Source organism: Esox lucius, chromosome 16, assembly GCF_011004845.1.
Source record: "Esox lucius isolate fEsoLuc1 chromosome 16, fEsoLuc1.pri, whole genome shotgun sequence".
Classification (NCBI taxonomy): domain Eukaryota; kingdom Metazoa; phylum Chordata; class Actinopteri; order Esociformes; family Esocidae; genus Esox; species Esox lucius.
The window spans coordinates 18,085,735-18,102,878 of record NC_047584.1 but is presented as its reverse complement, the minus strand read 5'-3'; the positions used below and the strand labels follow the sequence as shown (position 1 = coordinate 18,102,878).

Sequence of the window (17,144 nt, the reverse complement as noted above, 5' to 3'; positions counted from 1 at the left end):
ACGCACACACAACACAGCATGTTTAACAAGTGCACAGCACCATATTACTCTATCCTATTCTCATCTTTAGTGATGAGGAATGTGACTGCAATTACTGCCATGCTGTGAAATTCCCACCCCTGCAACAAGGCACCACAAACAAATGTGTTGGGATCTCTTGTCATTCTGCTATGGACCAGTACACATCTCTTTCCTGCTAAGATGTAGTTGATGGTGAGGTCACGGTCATATCTGCCATATCCCCATTAGCAGATGTTTGGATCTGTATTCCAATGTGCTCAGGCTGTATATGCAGGGTAAGACTGAGGACTCCTGTTCTCTGGCAGTTATCAATAGATTTGCTATATGTGGGTCAGAGTGGAACCTTTTGAAAGGAACGGATAGGAAGACTTTCCGGTATGATAAAAATGAAAGGTATTTACAAAGCCAAATAAACCCATCTTTCAGATGGCTGACCAGAGCAAACTGATCTTCAATGGAAATAAGTGTCAACACGGCTACACCTGCTCCTGTACTGTCTCCCTCTGTACAGAGGAGCATCTTGAGGTTTGTGTCGGACTCAGATTCAATTAACTTGTCTGATAATATGGGGGCAAAGTGGGGGGAGTCGGCTATAGATGTCTGAGGTCCGACCACATGATTGACGTTAGCCTCAATTCAACCTAACATGAAAGGAAGAGCTAAGTAAACAAATGGAATGCTCTCAAAATAGTCGTTGTTCAAGCAATGGTAAAAGTCCAGTCCACTGTGTCAGAGAATCAGCCCCATATTTTCTGGCATTGCTAAATAATGTACCGCTACAAAGGCAGCCATGATTAAGTAGATTCCACAGGCTCTCCACTGAGATGGCCATGCATTGTGGCTGGCTGATGAACTGAATAAGCCAGTGAGCTGTGTCGTAAATCTCCTGGGTGAAGGACAAACCTAAGCTTGCATCACAGCACCTGATGAAAGAGAAAATATAACAGGAAATATGATCGACTACAGAAGAGGTATTATTGTCAACAAGCACAGTACAGTCACACTGAAGTACACAATGAAGTACTGTATAATATATGACAGTGATTCGGTCAGAGTCAACAGAACCCAGTCCTGCCTCTGTGTGTGTTTTTCATTTTTTTTAATGTATGAACATAACAAATATTATCTTTGAGGATATGTTTCATAGTGTATAGTTTGACATGTGTTAGCGGTGCGTCTTGGACTAAAGAAGTTGCAGGGGGTTTGGTGACGAATGGGTTTTTATCTGTGTGTTGCTGAATGACACAGTGTCAGATGCTGTCTGGAACCTTTCATGTTTCACTTCAGTGCACATTTCACAATCCTTCCCCTTCCCTAGGCAGCAACAGAATACATTAGTCCTGTTGTTCTGCCACTTGTCAAGTTTTGAAGAAGTACTGTAATATGAAGAAAGATAACAGTAACCAAAATGGAAAAAGCTAAATTAAATTACATTTCTCCTTTATTGTTCCACTGTGTGTATTCAGTATATAAATGACACTTTGTGTTACATATTACATAGAAGACAACGTTAAATCATTTCATCCTTTATGTGAAAAATGCCTGAATCCTCCACCCCTGGAGTCAGTCTTACTCACACAGCAGCTCTTCTCCACCAGTGCAACATCAACAGAGAAAAGTAGCAACATGCAAAAACACCTTTAACAACCTGTCAATAGATCAGCCTACAGATGGCTGTTGTCCAAGACTATGCCATTGGGAGGGAAATAGTGGCTAATCAATGGGACCAGTGGAATGTATGAGTGTGTGTCGCTTTCATCCTCCCATTCCGCTCTGGCACATGTGGGACAGTAGTCACCTTAGTGGGCATTGATCACTATTGGTGGTGATCAGTCAGGCCAATCGGGATCTGTCAGTGAGAAATGGAGCCCTGGTCAGCTCAACATTAAAGCTCAGCACTAGAGCTCAACACTAGAGCTCAACATAAGAGCTCAACATTAGAGCTCAACGCTAGAGTAATGTAGTGCTATCTATGTACTTAGCAAAAGACTGACTTTAATAAACAAACTGACTTTAATACCCATTATCAGTGACAACCTGGTATAGGTCTTTCTCATTTCCACAAAGGCCTTTAAGGAACACACACTGAGGAGCAATTCACACATCCTGCACCCCTATTTTCAAACTCATAAAAAATGTATAACAAATGTATTACAGATTCCACAGTGAATTATGTTTCCCCTCTGTTGCAGTGATGGTGAATGCAAACAATGTACCCCCATCACACCTGTAATGGGGTGATTGGTGACTGCTTCTGTACACAGCTGTTTGTTCACATGTAGGATCCGTTGACAGCAACCTGTGCAACTAAAGTCTGTCCATCCCCTAAAGAACCATTAAATGTTGGGAGCCCGTGATCTTGACATCTGTTCCTCTCCAGCAATCTGTTCCAGCAAGAAAAAAAAAAACTCTTAAAATAGGCTGCAGCCACCAAACAGCATGGCAAGATGGGGGTCACAAACAGTCATTTATCAAATAAAGGGACAATTGTTTTCAAATCTTTCTGTAGGAATACATTCTGTTTTTGGTGATGCCAGTGTTTTGAAATTCACCACCAGAAAGGATTGATACTTCAATTTGTGCATACATTCCATCACTTTTAAATTCATTGCAGGTTTTAGGATAGGATATATAGATTTATAGGATATATAGATTTATAGGATATATGGATTTATAGATTCATGGGTTATATAGATTTTAGAACATAAAATGAGATAAGACAACTCTATGAAGTATATTACAACATACATTAACAATATAAACGGGAGTATGAAACAAACTGTACTATGTGATTTTCTTTTCAGTAATGAGAATTCTATGGAATTTGAGATGGTTCTGATGGGACTTGCTTGTTGGGCATTCCCTGCCCTCTAGTGGTGCTGTAACCTGGCAAGATGTAGACGGATGGACAAACGGGCTACAGATTCTCTGTTATTGAGCTGTCAGACAGTATGTTCACCAGGATATGAATGTAAAATATAATTTATAATACATAACAATAGATAGGCTGTTGCTGTTACCCAGGCGCCAACTAACAAAAAAGAGTACAATCATTCCTTGTGAAACTGTATTCAGTTGGGAAAATGAAAACCACACTTGTCAGATATGAAGACTTCATTAGCAAACCTTTAGACACACCCCAAAGTTGTAATTATGGTGAAATAACTGACAGTTAATCGTTACAGTTTTTAAGGTAAGTAGGTAATGATAAAAGACAAATAAACATTTAATATAACAACACACATCACAGCAAACCTAGATTTCTGAATCATTTTGAAAATAATTTAGACAGTCACAGCATTTAATAATATGGTTTGTGAAAAGTCATGAATAAGTTGTGTGGACTAAATAAAACACCAGAAAGAGTTTGTGAATATAAGTAGGAGATTCAGTGTAAAGTGTGCTGTGATTTCCTCTGTCTCAAACCAGGAGAGTGAGCATTCAGCAAATGCCCAGTGAAAGGTCAGCTCCGTATCGAATTTTTTCAAATATCTTTCAAAATACCTCCTGGCGTTGCAAATATTTTTGACTACTGCCTTATACATCGGGGAAGTACGACCCCCCCCCCCCCCACCACCACCACCACCACCACCACCACCAATGCAGAGCACCAGTCCATCCAGAAAAACACTGCTTTGGGTTATTCATCGATTGAGTATTCAAATCCCAACATATGCTGCTCTGCTTCCACTACTCAGTGCTCTGAGACATTGTCCATTTCCTAGTTCTACCACAAGGCTTCCTGCCCAGCTCAGGAGTCACTCGCACACCATGTAAATGAGAGTAAAAACAGGGTAGTAATGTAAATAGATTATCTGTGGTGTGTGGGCTGCAATGCTGTCTATAAACTCCAGGAGTGTCTGTGTTTGTGTGTGTGTCAGTACAAGGACAAGATTCGGTATTTGCAATTAAACCTCTCGAGCAGGAGTGCACTTTGTTTTGGTTTTTCGCACTAAAATGTAACGTTTAAGTTTAACTGAATATTTTATCGCAGTAATTGATCAACCGAGATGAATGAGAAATGTGTTCATAGTGCAGTACCATTTATGAGTTTGAACATTAGAAAAGCAGTAGAAATGTCATTTCAGTTGAATACAAACCACGTGTATGTCTATGCCACTGTCAAAAATCACAATTTCGCTGTTGCTTTTAAGTTTTGTGGGCTTTTATACCTGTAAAACATGTTTTCCAGCACAGGACCCCCTCCTGCTTCCCCCCTGTCTTTTCCCTTTCTTATCCATCCTTTTGATCACCTGAAACATCATTCTATCTCCAATATGACTTGTCTGTTAAGTCTCCCCGCTGTCTGTCCACAGTTCTGTGTGCCACCCAGTGAGTCCACCTCCCTGCTGGGCTGTGGCCCGCTTGCCAAACTCAGGTTTTACATGCAGTACTTCCTTAATGTACCTCAGCTGGTGGTCAGCCAGACACCCAGCCAGCCACTGAGACACATGGGGAGTAGTTCCTGCCCTTCTGCATCATAGGTGAACCCAGCCTTGAGCGGCTGGAGCGGCGCTCTCTTATTTTATCTAATTCTTTCTTGTTTTTTCTCAAACTAGCTCTCAGTCTCCCGCTCTCTCCATCACAAGACACCTGTCCAGCCCAGCTCATACAGCAGACAGGAATGTGAGGCTTAACTGATAGCCCTTAATGAAATATCTGCCCTTCTGTGATTACCGATTCATTGTGTGATCATGCTAACAGCCCTATACATATTTACAGTATCTTCTTTGCTGTGTACTCACAGGCACTTTACATGTCATTTTGTGTCATACAAACACTTGGCTTCCTGTGATATCTCCCGGGCAATATAAAGGTCTGCCTTTCAACAGGGGATTAGAGGGAGGATGTGGCCTCTCGCCAGGCTGTCTTTAGAGTATAGCCACTCTTTCCATGTTCATTTCTCAAGGTCAGAAATCCCTCTGTAATGTTGCTGATTTTAAGGTGTTCTGAGAAGACAATCATCTCTCCTGCTGCTGTGAGAAACAACACTGTGGTTTGTTGTGAGAAAGACGCTGCCCTTGTTCAGATAGAGTCTGAGGAGGCAATACTAAGCTAAACAACTAAAGACATCAGCCTGAACCTGTATTAACCCTCACATTAGAGACAAACCAGTGCTCATGCTATTACTGGTTTCTTTCTAATATAATGCCTAGAACAACGCAATTCAAGTACAATAGAAGTTTATATTTGTCTTTGAACAATTGCTAACCCATTATAACCAGGGATGTGTTATTGTCCTTCACTGCATTGTAAAAATGCAACAGTCCAGGTCTAATTGAGCTGCTTTACTCTATAATAAGGGAAGAAAATGCATAGAATTGAAGTAGAACCTGCTCCCTCATGTATTTAAAAATAGGGCTTTAGAAAAAGCTACATTACGCATGTCCCACCTTTTGAGATTTAATGACTCTCTTGTGACTCCACAGAGAATTACTCCAAGTAATTGATTATTAAAACTTGAAATTGCAAACCACATCCATTATTTGACGAGTGAATGTGTTATCCTTGTAATTAACAAAGCTGGAAACTTGGCGTTCTCCAGTACCAAGACCTTTGGAAAAAAGATATGCAGGGTTAGCTAGGCAGACTAGGAAGCCAACATTGAATTGTGCAATTAGCCATGACACAATATATCTGAAAAATACAAAGCGAAAGCCACCTTTTGAAAAAAATCCAGTAGAATTAGATCATTTAAGAAAATAAATGTAGCGGCCCTCTATTAATAATAGAATGACCACAAAACTAGGCCTTTCAAACACATGAGGAACATTTTCTTTATTTAGTTATATCCCTTTTACTTTTTCTGAAAGTGCAATCTGTTATGGTATTCAGACACAAACACAAAGTCTAACATTTACCTCAGTGCTGTATTTATTTCAAAATACTACCTACAACCATTATCAGTATATTTTAACTCTGCATCCTGCAGGCAAGCCAGTGCCTTTTAATAGATTTCTTTGTTGAGCTAATGTGATTTAATGTGCTACATCTGTTGTTCAACTCAATGTATACTAGCAATTAAATCTCTAAATAAATGAACAGATATTGACCCTTGACAGAAGAAATCAGCTGCTTAATCAGAATGCTTATTAATAATGTATCACTCATTTAAAGATACTACATGTATCACAGAATATATCAGAGAGGGGATTGAAATGCATTACTCTGAAGACTTGTCAACAAAGCTGGCATGGATGTATTAAATGGGTAAAGCCATTTGAGAAAAGTAAGATACACTTTAGATGCAATGTTCTGAATGATGACATTATTGTGAAATACAAAGTTATAAATTATGATAAAGTATAGCACAACAGACACAACTTACCTCAATCTAGTTTTTATTGAATATATTTTCTTAAACATGTCCGTGTATAATTGTTGTTTCTTTTGCTGTAAAACATCTACGACATTGACAAAAGGTGAAACAGGCTGTCCTTAGAGAGAAGATTGTCTTCCCTTTGGGTCCACTCAGCAGTACAGCAGCCCAGGACTCTGGGAGAGTCCTGACCTGCTGGGGGCGCCACCTCCTGCTGACACACTGTTTGGTGGTGCACACTAGTCTACAGTGGAGCAAATCCCCTCCTCTCCCAGACCAATGCAGCCCTCACAGAGCCTCAGTACACTTCCTGTTGCTCCTGCTTTCCTTCTGGTGGGGTATAGCAGTGAAGAAAGAGAGGAGTTGTTCTGGTTCTCATGTGGGCCCAGACAGATAGAGGGCCCAGTCTGCCTGCGAGGAGACGTTATCCACAGGCTGTTTTGGCTGTTGTCTAGCTGGATGAATTCATTAAGGGAAGCAGAGTGTGTCCCAGCTGCCATCTCTGCCTCCTCCACGGGCCCTGCAGCCAGACACGGATCAATGGCATCAAGACGTCCAAGAGGAGCATTTAGCTGAAGACCTCGGAAGCAGGAGTGCATTTAAGACTTCAATGTGCACATCTCCCCTGGATGTGAGCACGGTTTCAAAGTGAGATGTTTTTTTTTAAATAGCCGAGCTGTGGCCAAGGAAGTGCTGGGGTGATTCATTTATCTCGCTACAGAGATTGTGTTGTTTTACTGGTGTTGTGTGCAAAAAATGCCTCAAGTCAGAATGCTCAGCCGTCTGACTGCAATGTACAGAATGTTAATCCATTTATCAAGGTTATTCATAATGTATCCATACAACAGGCCGATAAAGGTTCAGGTAACACCATCGTAGCTGATGTTAAATAAAAACAAGTTTGACGGGGTGTGTTACTCATTAATTGCTTTCTGTAATATTGATTTTCACATCAATAAAGAAATATGGCTTGGATTTCTTGTTGTTGACAAAATAATTCCAAATGTGGAACAACAAGCATGTTATGGTAAGAGACCACACTGTAAGTCATTAGACCAAATTAAATTAGATATATGTTTTTTGAAACTCTGTTAGATTTGATACATTTCATTGACTCATCTACTAGGAATATTGTTTTCGTCCTTACCGCAACTCCACATTCTAAAGTAAATTTAACTCTTGGAAGTATTTCCCTTAAGTTTTCTACTAACCTATTATATACAATTGTTTTTTAATGGGTCTTTTTAAATTCCAAACATGTAGGTATTAAAAAAGGGAGGTCCCTGTCTTTTAAGGACAGCTACACACATCAGAAGTTGTCAACAGCTGGCTTGTCAATTGACTCAAGCGAACAGATTTTTAGTAGGTCTAATAATGTGCAAATAAATAAACAATATCTCTTTTCAAACTATGGCTAATAATTTGCAATAGAAGCTGAAAGTCTCGTAGACTTTTATGGAAGGATCTCATGACTTCCACTTTGGAAAAGAAAGGGAAGTAAGATAAGCTATATATTGCCATCTGGTGGCTTCCATAGTCAGCTGACTATGCCAGTGGTTGAGAATGGGCTTGGTGATGATTATAGAAGAAAACAGTGAACAGAGTTTTTTTTAGAAGACATATGAACTGTCTCTGCTCATGGCCCAGTACAATACATGTAAGCATAAAAAATGACACATTGCTAACAGCCCAAAAGGACCCCTTAAACCTACACACTATGCACAGCCCAAAAGGACCCCTTAAACCTACACGCTATGCACAGCCCAAAAGGACCCCTTAAACCTACACGCTATGCACAGCCCAAAAGGACCCCTTAAAACTACACGCTATGCACAGCCCAAAAGGACCCCTTAAACCTACACGCTATGCACAGCCCAAAAGGACCCCTTAAACCTACACGCTATGCACAGCCCAAAAGGACCCCTTAAACCTACACGCTATGCACAGCCCAAAAGGACCCCTTAAACCTACACGCTATGCACAGCCCAAAAGGACCCCTTAAACCTACACGCTATGCACAGCCCAAAAGGACCCCTAAAACCCAAACGCTATGCACAGCCCAAAAGGACCCCTTAAACCTACACGCTATGCACTTGGAGAACTTATTGTGTTGGACAGGTGAAAAAAATCTGGTAATAGCTCCACCTTGCTTTTGGAGAGGCTAGGTGTAAGACTACCTATATTACTTAGTTCAAACAAATCCGCTAAGGTTTCCAGAAGCGCACAGAGTGTAGGATACAGGGTTGATTTTTGGATTGGACTGCTCTCATCACTCTCACTAGTAATAAAAGAAGCCTTCTATTGCCCTCTAGTGGTGACAGTAGGCCAACAATTGATAAATGACCACTTTGCCATCCATCCAATTTGACCTATATTTGATAAACGGGCAACTAGTGATGGTAGATGCAGAGAAAAAAATAGAAAACACAGCAAATCTTTTATAAAAAGGTAGAACTCCTATGTATAAACACATTGTAATTTCAGATGGACTAGGCTGCCTATGTCAATATAAAAGGCACATAAAGCTTGTTATGATGGGGTGCACTACATGGAAATACCAAGAAAACACTACTAACAGTTGTTTGTAGTGTTGTAACAGTTGTAACCAATCAGTATCAGACATTGGTGTTACCAATATTCAAACTAGAGTGCAGTTAACATATCATCTTCAACAAGTGTAAATGCAAAATCTTTATAAATGTGTGCTTAAGTACTATCGTTCAAAGTTTGGGGTCACTTAGAAATGTCCTTGTTTTCAAAAGAAAAGCAAACTTTATGTCCATTAAAATAACATCAAATTGATCAGAAATACAGTGTAGACATTGTTAATGTTGTATATGACTATTGTAGCTGGAAACGGCAAATTTTCTATGTAATATCTGTATAGACGTACAGAGGCCCATTACCAGCAACCATCACTCCTGTGTTCTAACGACACATTGTTTCCAAATCCAAGTTTAATGATAAATTTGCCTTTTAAAATTATAGATAACCCTTTTGCGATTAAGTTAGCAAAGCTGAAATCTATTGTACTGATTAAAGAAGCAATAAAACTGGCCTTCTTTATACTAGTTGAGTATCTGGAGCATCAGCAATTGTGAGTTCGATTACAGGCTCAAAATGGACAGAAACAAAAAACTTTTTTTCTGAAACTCGTCAGTCTATTCTTGTTCTGGGAATTGAAGGCTACTCCATGTCAAGAAACTGAAGATCTCGAATGACGCTGTGTACTACCCCCTTCACAGAACAGCACAAACTGGCTCTAACCAAAATAGGAATGGGAGGCACCAGTGCACAACTGAGCAAGAAGACAAATACATTAGAGTATCTAGTTTGAGAAACAAACTGACAGCTTCATTAAAGGGTACCCGCAAACACCATCCTTAATGTCAACAGTGAAGAGACATCTCTGGGTGGCCTTCTAGGCAGAGTTACAAAGATTGAAAAAATCATTTGAAAATGAGGACATTTCGAAGCGTCCCCAAACTTTTGAACGGTAGTGTATGTAAATATGTCTTGTTCTTGTACTAATCCATAACTTCAAAACTGAAATCACACAGTGCAACAAGACATTGGTTTTCTTTCCTTTATAAAATATTGCAGTCCATGACATTCGTTTATTGTTTAAATGCATCGTTCCTCGACTGTTAGAAACATTGTATGAAATGCTTTTTTTTAAATGCGTTTTAAAGTACAGTACACAATGTTTCATTATAATGTTCTCGTTGAAACCTGTCTGTACAAATTGCTGCATGATTCAGTTTTCTGAAATGGAGCAACAAACAGAAGATGATGTAAGTCATAGTTTTGTTCTTTACACCCATATTCAACCACTTCAGGTGCTGCACGTCATTTACCTGAATCTTGGGGGGAAAACTATAAAAACACAAATTTCAATGTACAACCATTTTCTGGGAATATAATCATGATATCATACTATCTCAAACTGTGGTTTGAATCTCAATTTTGTAAAATATATTTTCTGCTGCTTTGCTATAACAAAAAGGGAGAGGGTTAAACATTTATCGATTCAAATGCAATCAATACATTTTAATGAAACGTACAGTGCAGGCTAGTGAAGCATGTTTGTGTGCATGCTCCCCAAAGAAGGCAGTCAGTAGGCAACCGATGCATTCCCCTCTGCTAGTCATACTGTACCTCTCAAATACAAAAACCCCCCAAAAACAATCATATATTTTTTGAAAAATACCTGAATTCCTTGAGATGCGATGAAAACAATTAGCAACAGCTTAGTTTACCCAGGAAATTACCAAGGCCAGAGGACCACAGTAGCTTACGTACTGCATTTCCCATCATGCTTTGTCTCCGGCCTGATAGTAGTGATCCCCTTATCCTGACAAACAACCAGGTTTAGCTTCACTGTTCCGATAATCACAACGATTATGGCTATACCACACTGGTCATTCTATTCACATAGCGTGAACACGTCAAATATCAGCTCTCAATCTACAGTATCAACAGTCCGCTACAGTAGATTATGTCAATTCCCATAGAGAGTTGTAAGGAGCAAAAAGACTGATACATAATGCAGACATGATCAGCTCCATGTTATATACAGTACATTAACTGAAGTTTGGACTTGACACGCGAGTACCTGTGGGGTTTGTGATTCATTGCCACACCTGAGCTAACATACCGGGCCACCAATGGGCTCACAGTAGCGCCCTCTAAGTCACATCATGCCTACAGTAGATGCACTTTATCCAACACCAGACTTCTCAACACTTGTGGTCACTCGTAAAACAAAATTGTCCTGTATTTCTAATTGTAACACCTCTATTTCATATCTTATTAAACAAGTAAGTCATTACAAAGACTGACTACCACGGTGATCTCCAAGAGAAGGGGTTTCAGGGTGGGATAACAGTGTTTTCAGTTGGCTTATGTCTGGCGATGTCCTCTGTCTCCTGTCAAAGGCACGGGAGGGGAAGGAGGGAGGGGTGCTTGGTTCACCAGAGTGGCCCTGGCTGTGATTAAGGTGCATCTGTCTGTATGGGGCCATGGGAGACCCCTGGCCCCTCAGAGGGTGATCCTGGCACAGTGGTGTTTGAGCTTGCATGGCAGCACCCCGCGGTTGAGCTGGTAGAACTCCACCAGCTGGATCAGATCAGTGAAGCGCGTGTGACCGTCGTCCAGGCTGTAGAACAGATCCCCCTCGTCTTCCACCTAACACACACAAACACACACACACACACACACACTTGAACTAGATGTCTAAAAGACGAGAGATGTGAATATAACAAAAAAAGGTCAATACGCACCGGCAAGATCTGAAAGTGTTTCACTCTCTGTGTGTGGCACAGTGACAGTACAAATGTCTTGGGGTTGCTTTGGCTGTCCCTTAGAAGAAATACCCTGTGAACACAGACAGACATTTCAGTTTATTAACAATAGCTGGGGAATTTGTATAACCAGATTTTTAGGTAGTGGACATTTTATTTAGGGAGGAAAGTACAAATTCCCTATTCAACACTACCTGAGGTGACATATAATAGGGATTAATAAAGAAAAAAAATTGAAATAGCTTTATTGCCAAGCAAGTTGCACAACAAACAAGGAATTTGTTCTGGCCCATTAGTGCGTACAATTTATACAAAAGAATAAAAACAATAGACATTATGTCATCCAATTAGCAAAATTAAGTTTCTAATCAACAACGAAGACATATAAAAATGATGTAATAGGGATTCAGTTACAATTTAAGATATAATTACATCTGTGATTACTTAATCTAATTATTAGATTATTTTTTTAAAATCCATATTGCTGTCATTTAGCATTAAGACTGTTAATATGCTATCTGACAGCCTCCTCTAATTGATTGCCCATTAATAGTTGCTTGCGTCTTTTGTATTTAAACTGATGTAATTAACAGGCAAGGCTTTCAAAGAATTTCCACCAGACACACTGGTCAGTCACAGTTTTCTCTGTCAAGGTGCTGCTTGTTGCTTTGTAGCAAGCTGCTTTCATTCCCTCTCATTTGTGTAGAAATATAACCCATGATTAAAGAATGTCATCTGTAGATAGCCTTTCCAGTTCAAGTTTGGCCTAGCAGCTATTGCTCGACAGCCCAGGAATTTAAACGTCACATTTGGGCAGCAGGTTTTACATTTGTGCCGTCATTAATTCCATAGCAACATTCTTAGAAGCTATCTGGTGTGGCTAAATAGTGCTCTGATCAGTTGTCTGTTTAGACCACAAATATATTTCCAGGTGTTGGAGGTGAAAGTAATGTTAAAGTAATCTTGAGAAATCTAAAGGATTATGTTACAGATAATTTTCTTTTTCATGTAACCGTAACATTTGTGATGTTTTCCGCCCAACCATGAACGCAAACTATATAATCACAGTTAGGCATGTAGATAAAATCAGTAAAAAAAACATCTGCAAACTCTTTAGCTTGCAGCAACAAAACCAAAATAGCCAAGTGTCTGCTCACCCATCAATCAGACCCTGTTGAGTGATTAGGCGGTGGGCCTCGTCTCTGGACAGTTTGCTGTGGAACCAGGGCTGGGCCATATGGAGAGCTGGAAACACACAAAGAAAATTCATAGAAATAACAAGATACTGCCCTGAAATTGCCAGGTAGGAAATGCTTTTTTCCATTTTCTTTTGCAAAAACGGTTTGCTACTGGGAGCACTAAATGAACAGGACGCAATAAAGTGTCCTTCTTCTAACCTATGTTTGACAGGTGACTCTGCGAGGTGGACGGACCTTCGTGGGAGCTTAGACGGTGGCAGCTTTTCCTCTGAACAGAGAAAGAGATGCACTATCATTTCACACCTGAATCACATTTGAATGTCTAGCGGCTACTTTTGGGCGTCTCTTCGGTACTCATGTCATGTTAAAAATAAATCCATTATGTGTTTTTACAGGACTAGTGCCACGGTGCTGTGTAGAGAGAAATGATGTCAGAGAGAGAACTAATGGCCTACCCTCCATGAGAGCCCCTCCTCCACAGCTACAGACAGTGCCTCTGATGGGTTCTCAATCACCCGGCTCTTGTGTCCAGAGAAGTCCATGGCCACTAAGGAGTTATCCGAGATACTTCTCTGGAAATACACAATGACGTAATGTACAATGTTAACAGCAAATCAAGTGACAAGGGTTTCAACCTCTGACACAAGGTATGGGAGAAGCACATTCAGCCTGTGTGACACAGAGATGCCCTATAGTCTGAGGTGTGAGTTTCATTTTCAGATGATTCTGAGCAGAGTTGGCCGGAGATTAGAGGGTTTGTCAATACAGTAACACATGGCCACATAGCATTAACTGTAGTCCCTTAAAGCAGTCATAGGCATTAGTTCTAAATATGCATGCACACGCACACGCACACACAAACAAAGTAAATACTTCATATCAGGATTAGTGAGAGGCCTTTAAATGGCCATGTTTGCCCCTACCAGCCCTAAGCTCAGGATCCTTATATGAGCAGTCGTAACAAAGCAACTGGTGTTTACTTGAAGGATAGAAACATTCCAGTCCTTCTTTAGACTCTCTGCCCCCGTCGATTAATACGATGTAAAGACAACATTGTGCCGAACAAACTGATTGCTCCTTTCCTGGAGAACAATTCCATTTTTCAATTTGGGTTTTGCTGTGATGTGATTCTCTGTCCAGCAGTGTTGTCTAGCTCACTTTGCTCTCAGCTACAACAGCTGTATGGTGGGGAAAGGTGGTGTTCAGCTGGACCACGACCCATCTCAATGTCCCGTGGCCTAACCAAATATCTTCCCCAGAGCCTGTTGCCAGAAGCCTGCTGTCCCAAATACCACCCTATATCCCATAGGGCGGGGATCTATAGGGCATCCTGTCATTTGGATGTCCTGTGCAGTGTTGAGCTCAGGGTCCCAGCCCAACGCCTGAACACCGCGTTCCCCTGACAGAGAAGCAGAGGCGACGAGTTGTTAAGTCTGAGAGCAGCTGATCGGGGGTTATTTTTAGAGGAGCCAGGCTCCTCAAACATGTTTCAGTGCCAAAATAGAGCATGTGTTCACCCATACAGAATACTCAAATTTGACAGAGAAAATTCCAGAATTTGAGACTATTCAGAGAAATCGGGCCACTACGTCCTTCGTGATCTTTTTACGTGGTGTACATGCATGGTAGCATTTCCCCAACCCTTACCATAGGGGAAGCTTTCTGTTTCTGGTGCGGTTGAATGTAGTTTTGGTATAGTTGCATCCCACACTGCAACAGAAAACAAAAGGCCGTTTTTAGACCAAATACACCTGACAAAACTCCACTGTAGAGGACATTATAAGGCATGATGGGATATGATGCTATACTGTGCAGGAAGCAGCCAATGGTGGTCAGGAGAAATGGTACTAAGTGTACTAAGTGCTGACTTCGTAGATCTGTCCGTATTCATGTAGCCTTTCATAACAGAAGTGCCCCCATCCATGTTATCTTGTTTATTATGATCTAAAAAGGAAAAACTGCTCCTAGATCAGTCTGGTACAAACTGTAGCGTTGTGCTGACTTTGTTGATTTGTAGACAGATGTGATGAGGGGGCAGCATGGTAACTGTACCTTAAAGAGGCGTATGGCAGTGACCCAGCAGGTTCTGGTCTGCTCGTCATCTGCGCACAACAGCTTGAGGTCCCGGGGAGAGCCACTCTTAGTAGACTGGCCAGAGAGAAAAAGCAAGAGTTTACCAAGCAGAACTCGGAACAGACTTCAAATGGCTCTAAAAATAATTCAGCCCCTCTTGGACAAAACCACATTTGATTGTGTTACAACATGAAATTAAAATGAATTGAATGAGGATTTTTTGTGATTGATCCACACAAAAATCTTTTATAACATCTACAGTAAGTGAAAAATTAAATCGACATATTGTTTTGTAATTAATTACAAATACAAAACAGGAAATAATTATTTGCATATGTATTCACCTCTTTAGTCAATATTTGGTAGAGGCATCACGTGGCAGCATTTATAGCAATGAGGCTATTTGGAGGATTTTGTACCAGCTTTAATACATCTAGACATAAATTGTTGAATACTTTTCTTTGCAAAATTTCTCAAGCTCCGTCAAGTTGCTGCCATCATCATGCTTCACAGTAGGTATGGTGTTCTAAGGTGCAAATATAGCGCATACTATATGGCCAAAAAGCTTCAAAAAAACATAGAGACTTGGTCTGAGAGTATCCCTCCTTCCTTCTGACAACTCTAGCCAGATTATGTGAGTTTTCTTCAACAACAGCAAAGCAATTCGCAGATCAATTTGCTGATCAGTCGCAAAAACTCCTGATTAAATCAATTAAAATTAAAATTTTAAATAATCAATTTAAAAACATATGCTGTAACAAAATAAAATTAGAAATCCAGCCATGTTATAAATATAATGGAACAATTTGTGCTTTCTTTATATATTTAGAAAGTAATAGACTACCTTTACAAACTATGGAATGCCTTACAAAACGGTCTTGCAAAGCAGACATTCTTCAGAAATGCCTGCATTTTCTTTCTGAAGTAAGGCTGTCATATTGAGATGCTGGCCCTTTAAGCCCTTTAAGAGAGACTGATTTTCAGAAGACATATGGATATGTTTACAGTAAGCTAATCGAGAGAAATTCTTTCTTTCTGTAGCTTTACCTTTGTAGACTATCAACAGTAGCCTGAGTACAATTTTTATACAAGATGGTTAGCCTATGTAAAAGCTAGATTTGCCAACATCTCCAGTGAATTCTTTATGGCTGTTATGACTCAAAACCAGTCACAAATAGGATCCAAAATGTATTTCTGGAAATTCTGATGAAATCTGACTACATGATTAGTCTTGCCAGAGGGATCAAACATGTACAAAGCTCCTTATAGGCAATTGGTGGAGTTACAGGAAGCGATTGAAAATGTTAACTTTGCACCATCAATTACACTGACTGGCCTTATGGGGGGGCTACAGTAGTCAACTGAAATGTATCAGTCACACAATCTCAATTGGCTCAAAAGAGGTGCTGCATCATAAAATCCATAAAGTCCTGTTACCTAGTTTAGGACTAGGGTTTTACTAGGATACCCGCTAGCTTCTGGCAAAAGCAGCAGTTACTGTTCCTGGGGCCTACACACAACATTAAATGAAATAAAATACAGAACATTAGCAGACAAATACAAAGATGGAACATACTTTAAAAAGCTAATACAATTACAATCCAAATCTCTACTGTTGTTTTATATATTGTTTTGTCTGAGCAGGCCTTGAAATCCTGGACCGCATTGTTCTGTCAACATCTGATAATTCAGACCAAAACACTACTTTCTCACTGCAATGTTGCTGTTATTTCATTACACAATCAAACAGTCTGAGATTATATGGGTTTGATACAATAATGGCACAAATGCATCTTGTGTTCTCACAAGCTGAGATGTTTTTATTAAGACGTTAGCAGAAACAACAATCTAAATATGATGAAGCTAGACAGCTGTGTAGGCTAACTGATAAACCTGCCTGTAAATGCAATGTCCTACAAACACTTTCCAGTGCTAGGCCAACAGGCCACGCTATGTCCACCGCAGATGGTGAACTTTGCTCATCTCTACGGGTTCACACCACAACTAGTTACAACTAGTCATAGACTGCTCTGGTTATAGTGGTGCCATGAAGTCAATACTGAGAGGTGAGAAAGATTTACCATAAAATCTGACTTCTGTCTGTAACTAGCACAGTAGTGGATTGATTGATAGCAACAGCAGTTGCTTTAAAAACTATATTTTTCTTTTCTCAATTGGATTTTGAGCAACAGTCATATCTTTGTGCTTGTTGGAATGCATCTCAGTGAG

The 17,144-nt window shown here is 40.1% G+C and overlaps 1 protein-coding gene across 6 annotated transcripts in view; it reads right to left on the bottom strand.

Moving 5' to 3' along the window:
- Positions 1–9,912: 9,912 nt before the first annotated feature.
- The window catches only part of grb14 (growth factor receptor-bound protein 14), a 36,288-nt gene continuing 29,056 nt past the window's right edge, over positions 9,913–17,144 (bottom strand). For 5 of the 6 annotated variants that reach the window (XM_020054976.2, XM_010890878.3, XM_010890876.4 and 2 more), the window contains 7 exons: positions 14,895–14,990; positions 14,490–14,552; positions 13,298–13,414; positions 13,041–13,110; positions 12,801–12,888; positions 11,623–11,716; positions 9,913–11,527 (listed from right to left, as the gene is read on the bottom strand). In XM_020054976.2, coding sequence (XP_019910535.1) covers positions 11,381–11,527; positions 11,623–11,716; positions 12,801–12,888; positions 13,041–13,110; positions 13,298–13,414; positions 14,490–14,552; positions 14,895–14,990 — 675 coding nt within the window. In that variant the 3' untranslated portion in view covers positions 9,913–11,380. The other variant, XM_020054979.3, reaches the window with a different exon arrangement.